General features: G+C 41.8%; 1 protein-coding gene across 1 annotated transcript in view; it reads left to right on the top strand.

Annotated features, from left to right (window-relative positions):
- LOC117759317 (NACHT, LRR and PYD domains-containing protein 12-like) overlaps nucleotides 1-7,563 on the top strand; it is a gene marked incomplete at its 5' end in the record, with an annotated part of 75,895 nt that overhangs the window by 23,719 nt on the left and 44,613 nt on the right. Inside the window, 3 exons of the mRNA XM_034581384.1 lie at nucleotides 367-540; nucleotides 2,151-2,324; nucleotides 2,705-2,878. Coding sequence (XP_034437275.1) covers nucleotides 367-540; nucleotides 2,151-2,324; nucleotides 2,705-2,878 — 522 coding nt within the window. The remainder of the gene's footprint in view (nucleotides 1-366; nucleotides 541-2,150; nucleotides 2,325-2,704; nucleotides 2,879-7,563) is intronic.

A 7,563-nucleotide genomic window follows, 5' to 3' on the forward strand; every position in this document is an offset into this window, starting at 1 on the left:
TCACTAAGAAAGTGTCAGTAAATAACATGTGGACTGAGGCCGAGCACTCGTCCTCCTCAGGTTTTCAAAATAAGACACATTCTTATTGAAGCACGTTGGACAGTTGATAAGTATAGAAACAAACAGGAAGTGACTGTCAGGAGCCATCCCTACTTTAAACAGTGTTTAATTACACAAACCTGCTCAGTGACCAAACACAGAGAAGAAGGTGATGAATGAAACAATGGTCCAACATGTCTGATCTGATATTTATCTTCAGGTCACAGACTGGACTGAGGTCAGCAGCATGTTGAGAGTCTGTGTTGACATGATGACGATCCACAACAACAGGAGGACACATTCAAATATTCATATTTCTTTATCCAGGTTGGAGAGATGCAGACTGTCAGAGATCAGCTGTTCTTCTCTGGCTTCAGCTCTGAGGTCAAACCCCTCTCATCTGAGAGAACTGAATCTGAGTAACAACAGGCTGCAGGACTCAGGAGTGAAGGAGCTGTGTGGTTTTCTACAGAGTCCAACCTGTCGACTGGAGACTCTGAGGTCAGACATCATGTTTTATTGTTAAAGGTTCAGTGTGTAGAATTTAGTGACATCTCGTGGTAAAGTGTCATGTTGAACACCCCTGACCTCACCCCCACCCCCCTCCAAACATGAAAGAGAACCTGTGCTGAGCTGAAGCAGCAGCAGGAGATTGTCCGGGTCCGACTCGTTCACAACAACAGGAACATGTGGGAACATTCAGACAAGGGGTGGAGCCAAAACACAGATCTCCATGATAACCATGATTACGTTAAGTTATGTTAAGTTACAGGTTCACTGTAAAGGAGTTAGTGACGTCTCCAGGTGTCGTACATGTGAACGTAGTCCACTTGTTCACATGTACGACTCCTGAACAGGTCCAGCAAGATATTTAGAGACATCTAGTGGTGAAGTTACATATTACAAACAACTGAACCCCGAGGACACGAGGACTTTCAAGCTGTTTTCAGTCATGAACTCTGTAAAATAGTGTCTGGACATTTTCTGGAGTTTGACTTTCACATATGAAGAACGGGTGGAGCAGCAGGAGGTCGGACATGACGTATAAATTCTGCTGTGGAAAGATCAGTGTTGTTGTTTACAGCTCATCCACACTGGCGTCGGCCCTTATCACCAAAAGCTCCAGAATCTCCTCGTGTTTCCAAGTTGACGTCTTCGTCTTCTACGTGTACGGCTCCTCTTCTTCATCCTGAGATATTTGTGTTCTTCCAGTTTCACGTCCGTCATGTGTTTGTGTCCTCAACACGTCCACTCGCTCTCTGTGAATCCTCTGGACATTTACCTGTTCTATTCTCACATGGACTCACTCAGAAACTTTATTTGGAGGCTGAAAGGAAAAGTTCCAGAAAATGTCCAGAACAACTTGACTCAGACTTCAGATCTGAAAACAGAGACAGTGATGTTTAGTCAAAGTCCTTTATTTTCACACATGGACTCAGTTTGATTTACAGTTTAGTTTAATCCTTTATACTTCATACTAGTCTTCTCTAGACTGGACGACTGTAACTCCCTCCTCTCTGGAAGAAGCCAAAAGTCACTCTCCTGCCTCCAACCAGTTCAGAACACAGCAGCTTCTCACTGGTATTAAACGGCAACATCACATCTCCCTGATCCTCGCTTCTCTCCATTGGCTCCCTGTCCGTTTTTAGAATTGATTTTTAGATTTTACTGATCACTTTTAAAGCATCTGGCCCCAAACTACATCACAGAATTATTGAGCCCGTATGTTCCTGCACGCAGCCTTAGATCCTCAGGTGGATCCTGCTGTTCCAAAGTCCAGGTTGAAAACTAAACCCTGACCGTGCTTTTACCATCAGGGCCCCTCGGCTTTGGAACGGCCCCCTGAGGAGATAAGGCGGAGTCAGTGACTTCTTTTAAATCACTTCTTAAAACACTTTTTTTTTTACTTGCTTTTATGTGATGTTGTGTTTTTACTGTGTTTTTATCATTTTCACATTTTATTTACTTGTTCATTTATCTCTATTATCATTTTACTTCTTTTATTAGTTCAAGTTTTTCTTTAATTTTCTTGCTTTCCTGTCAAAGCACTTTGTAAACTGTTTTTAAAAAGTACTATATCAATAAAGTTTATTATTGTTATATTTATCCAGGTTGATTCACTGCAGAATGTCAGCGATCAGCTGTTCTTCTCTGGCTTCAGCTCTGAGGTCAAATCCCTCTCATCTGAGAGAACTGGATCTGACTGACAACAACCTGCAGGACTCAGGAGTGAAGAAGCTGTGTGGTTTTCTACAGAGTCCAACCTGTCAACTGGAGACTCTGAGGTCAGTTCACTGACTGACTTTTGTAGATCTCATATCTATAATACAGCATTTACACACAATTGATCTCATTTCATTCTAATATAACATAATTCCTCTTCATACATAACGTGAATCCGTTCATTAATTAATCTGTGACATTTTAAATATTCAGCTACTTGTTAAAACACTGAGTTTAGTTCTGGATTTCCTAAACTGATCTGCAGGACAGAGACCGGGTCCAAATAATATATTTTTACTGAATCAGGACTCGTTTTTAGTCCAACATGTCTGATTTCATATTTATTTTCCATGTTATGAGTCTGTGCTGACATGAATATTTGTGTGTTATTTTCACACATGAACTCAGTTTAATTTACAGTTAAGTTTTATACTTTATTCAGGTTGTGGAGCTGCAGACTGACAGAGATCAGCTGTTCTTCTCTGGCTTCAGCTCTGAGGTCAAATCCCTCTCATCTGAGAGAACTGGATCTGACTGACAACAACCTGCAGGACTCAGGAGTGAAGAAGCTGTGTGGTTTTCTACAGAGTCTAACCTGTCAACTGGAGACTCTGAGGTCAGTTCACTGACTGACTTTTGTAGATCTCATATCTATAATACAGCATTTACACCCAATTGATCTCATTTCATTCTAATATAACATAATTCCTCTTCATACATAACGTGAATCCGTTCATTAATTAATCTGTGACATTTTAAATATTCAGCTACTTGTTAAAACACTGAGTTTAGTTCTGGATTTCCTAAACTGATCTGCAGGACAGAGACCGGGTCCAAATAATATATTTTTACTGAATCAGGACTCGTTTTTAGTCCAACATGTCTGATTTCATATTTATCTTCCATGTTATGAGTCTGTGCTGACATGAATATTTGTGTGTTATTTTCACACATGAACTCAGTTTAATTTACAGTTAAGTTTTATTCTTTATTCAGGTTGAAGAGCTGCAGACTGTCAAAGATCAGCTGTTCTTCTCTGGCTTCAGCTCTGAGGTCAAACCCCTCTCATCTGAGAGAACTGGATCTGACTAGAAACAGGCTGCAGGTCTCAGGAGTGAAGAAGCTGCTTGATCTACAGCAGAGTCCAACCTGTCGACTGGAGACTGTGAGGTCAGTAGATGGTTGGAGTCAGTCCACGCTGCTTTCATCAGTATGTTACTAAACACAGTCAGTATCACACATCCAGGGTCTGTGCTACCAAGCAGGATTTGTGGTTATCAGGTTAACTTCAGGTTTAGTTTTTTTCAGTCCTATGAAGCTCGTCCACTTCTTAACGAGGTAAATCACCATGGTAACTTCTGATACCACGGCTAACCTGCTCCAGGTTAAGTTGGAGATCAACCCGTATAAAAGCTCCGCCCACTGACCACAGTGACTCTCCACTGTTGTGTGGTGCACACTCTCCTTAAAGGGACGGATAAGGGAAGTTTAAATCAACGTCTGGTTGGTTCAGTTGATCTCTAACTCACCAGAACATCTCAATCTCTCCAGACTCATCCTGTCACCAAAACACCAGATGCACTCAGTCAGCTTCCTGAAGATAGGTCTATGTGTTTCTATTGAGGAGTGATGTCAGAGGTTTCCACCACAGTGTGTGTCCTCAGAGACAGTGAGACACTGTGTGTCACATCCTGGGATTCAAACGTTTCTCATCAAGAATCTTCTTCTCTTCCACTCGTCTTGTTAGTAAACAACAGATTTAGATCTCGTGGCCTCGAGTTATTTATCTCGTTCACACGTTATTATATCGTGGTCACGTAATATATTTTTACCAAATGCCACCAGGGGGCGCTGTAACTTACACATTGACACTATCCCAGATGTTTTACCAGCTGTTCTTCCTGCATTTAGCAGCTGTGACTGAGTTTCTTTTATTCTGGATCATGTGTTTGTTCTCCTCTGATTTTTATTATAGAACAGTTTGATCCTCGTTGTGAAATATGAGGCTCTGCTGTCAGTCAAACTGTCCATGTCTGTGATTGGTCATACGCAGTAAACCCCGCCCCTTTTATGTGCATGTCTTCACCTGTAACAGCAGTAAATCCACCTCTCAGGTGTCCACTCTGCACTTTGACATGCAGAGGAAACACACTTAGCTCTTAGCGTGTTCATTCCAACACGTGAACATGAAGCAGAGAGGAAGCTGCTCCACCTCTGAACAGGACTGAAGTCCCTGCTGCTCTTTCTACTGGATGTGCTGCATCACTGACTCACAGCTGATGAAGTGAGTCTCTGGAAACACTGATGTCTTCTTCTCTCAACAGATGGAGGTGGTCTTAGTGAAGGTGAGTGTGAAGAGGACGGTGTGTGTGGACGGAGGCTGAGCTGTGTCCTGAGGATCCAGAGGCTGAAGCAGCAGCAGCTTGTGTGTAGAGCGGCTCTGACTGGGCCTTGTTGCTGGGAGGCAGAGTGGAGACAGAGCTCCAGAGGAATCAGAGGAGGTAGCCAATATATATATATTCACCTAAATCTTACACACTGGACCTTTTGGTGCTTTAATTGGTCATGAAGACTAGAACAGTTATATAAATACCAGGTAAACACAATATTGTAAAGAATACAATGATGTCAAAGTCACTATCATTTTCTATTCTACTGTTGGGACCTGGTATTTGTGAACTACAGTTCGGCCTACATGTGTAGTCCAAGCCTGGAGCACATGTTCTTTGTTCTGGAGACAAACCAGAGCCTCCAGAACTCAGTCTCCCGGCTTCAACGTCACACAGAGGTGTGAAAACTGACCGGGGACACAAGTTTCAACCACTATTGGTCACTCTGGGCCACATGACCCATGAGGTCACCAGGCCACTATAAACCCAGTTCTCCCTCTCTTCTTCCTCTTTCTATGCAACCCGCCGAGAGGAGAAGTGAGGCTGTCCAGCTCACTTACTCTTTCAACTCAACTCAACTCTCCAAGAGGAGCCCACCTCTCTTTCTGCTCAACTTCAATGGAGGAGAGGTGCAGCTTGCAGCTCACCTCACCAAGGAAACCTCCTCCCAATCCAAGCTCTACCAACCTTCAAGCAGGCCTGACTGGAGCAGACTGCTAAAACCTTCCAAAAGGCAGCGACGCGAGAGCCTGCCTAAGAACAGCAGAAGAGCTGCATCGCACAGCAGAACCACAACAGGAGCCGCAACCCAGCAAGACGACTTCACTGGACTTCGAACAGCACATCAACCTTTTTTCACTTTTCATGGACGGGTAACATAACTGGGCTTAATAATTATACTAGGCTAAGCAAAGACTGTTTATTCGATTCCGGGTGATGTTTATAAGTTTGATTCGTGTTGCTGTGATATTTTGGTGATAAGTTATTTGAAATTTAATGTTAGTCATGTTATGCTCTTCAGTCTTTCTCTGCATGCATCTAGTAACTTTCTCTAATTTGGCACCAAAACACACACACACACACACACACACACACACACACACATCTCTCTGACCCCCGCCACATGTCGTAAACATACTAGTGGGGATGGTTTATTGCCCTCATAGGGGCCAGCCGCCATTTTGAAGGCACACTCACTCACACAGACACACACACACGCACGCATACTCGCATACACATATTCATAGAGTAAGTACACCTTTAGTAATTTGTGTTTTTATACTTTATCTTTTTCTTTCACAAATGTTTTAATGAATGTTGCATAAGTGTGAATTTTGCCATCCTCTACACTGTCAAGAACTCTGTATCCTTCAACTTTGCTGACTATCTATATGGTAATTTTGGTTATAGTTATTAATTTAATTGTCAATCAGAGTTCCAAATTTGTAGTTAGTACTTTTATGAGACTTAATCAATAAATTGTCTATCTTTTTCCTTCATTTGAAGGGTGGTGCCCCAAGGTAACTTTAATCAATTAATTATTTAATATTAATATTCAATATTTTTTTCTGATAACCAAATTTATTGAATGCCCCAAGGCACACCATTTTATGGTGTCACGTTTAATGCATTATTGAACAACACTACTCTTGATGCATCCACATGTTTCTTGTTGTCATGGTGATTAATTTGTTCTGTTAGAAAACAGTAATAAAAGTGAATTGTCTGGTGACCAACACGTCATCTCACTATAAACTATTTGTAAAATGACATTTACATTTTAAGAGGATGTGAAGTATCTGGATTCTTCACAATTATTCAGTTTGCATTGGAAAATTTCCCCGGACCAATCACACGCATGGAAGATGCACACAGGCTTAAAACCACCGACCTTAATAAATATTACATTCATGGATATCCCGGGATACTTTTGGCCCTGCAGTGTCAGAATTAAAATAATCTCAGTAATCCTCATTGTAATTCACTGGAGACTCTGCAGGAGCTGAGGAGGGGTCTGTGCTCACTGAGGCCGCTGCACGTATTCTGCAGAAAAACAAAAACCTGGAAACAGCCATTACAAAAGGGCAAATTTATTTAAAGCACTTACATAGAAAAATATGATTGATTTGAATCAACAATAATAAATAGAGCGCCTGACTGTCCCCAGGCCCTGTCAGTACAACAGTACAATCAATATCCAGTTTCACAATACAGCAAAGGCACTAGCATTTACCACAATCAACAACAAGTCAATGGAGGCGGCGTGGGAGGGGGCGGGGCTCCGCAGGACACTCGTCATCAGAACACAAACTCAGAACGAGCCCACAGCCGTCACTCGTGTTCTGCCCCCGACTCTGATTCTCAGTGGAACTCAATGTGAATCACTGCTGTTTGGATGAAGGATCGTGAAATAAAGCGACGCTCTGATGGATGAAAAGATGATTTTTAAAAGATGATACAGATGAAAAACTAAAATAAAAGTGGATGTTAAAGCTGGTTTCCCCCCCGAGAGGCGACGACGTCCCATCAACATGACTGGCGATCAAAACAAAATAAACCCTTTGACGAACCTGCATTTACACAGAGAGATGCTCAGATTGTTACTTATATAAATATGATTTAAAACCATGGATTTGGATTCTTCGTCTTTCATGACCGACGACAATTTATAAAAAATATCAACACAGTCGTTGGGACGGACACAAACAAACAAACAAACATAAAAAACATTGAAAAAAAGAAAATCAAAACAGGTAAAATCCAACTTAAATGAAACGACAGTTTCCTTCTGCTACGTTTTAAAATCAGATCAGTAAACTCCACGTCTTCTCTCCTGAGTCTGTAAATAAAGATGGACTACAAGATAGAACGCCCCCTTGTGGCTAGCTGCAGTACAGTTCGTAAATCCCGC

The sequence above is a fragment of the Hippoglossus hippoglossus genome, chromosome 3 (genome assembly GCF_009819705.1).
Source record: "Hippoglossus hippoglossus isolate fHipHip1 chromosome 3, fHipHip1.pri, whole genome shotgun sequence".
NCBI lineage: Eukaryota > Metazoa > Chordata > Actinopteri > Pleuronectiformes > Pleuronectidae > Hippoglossus > Hippoglossus hippoglossus.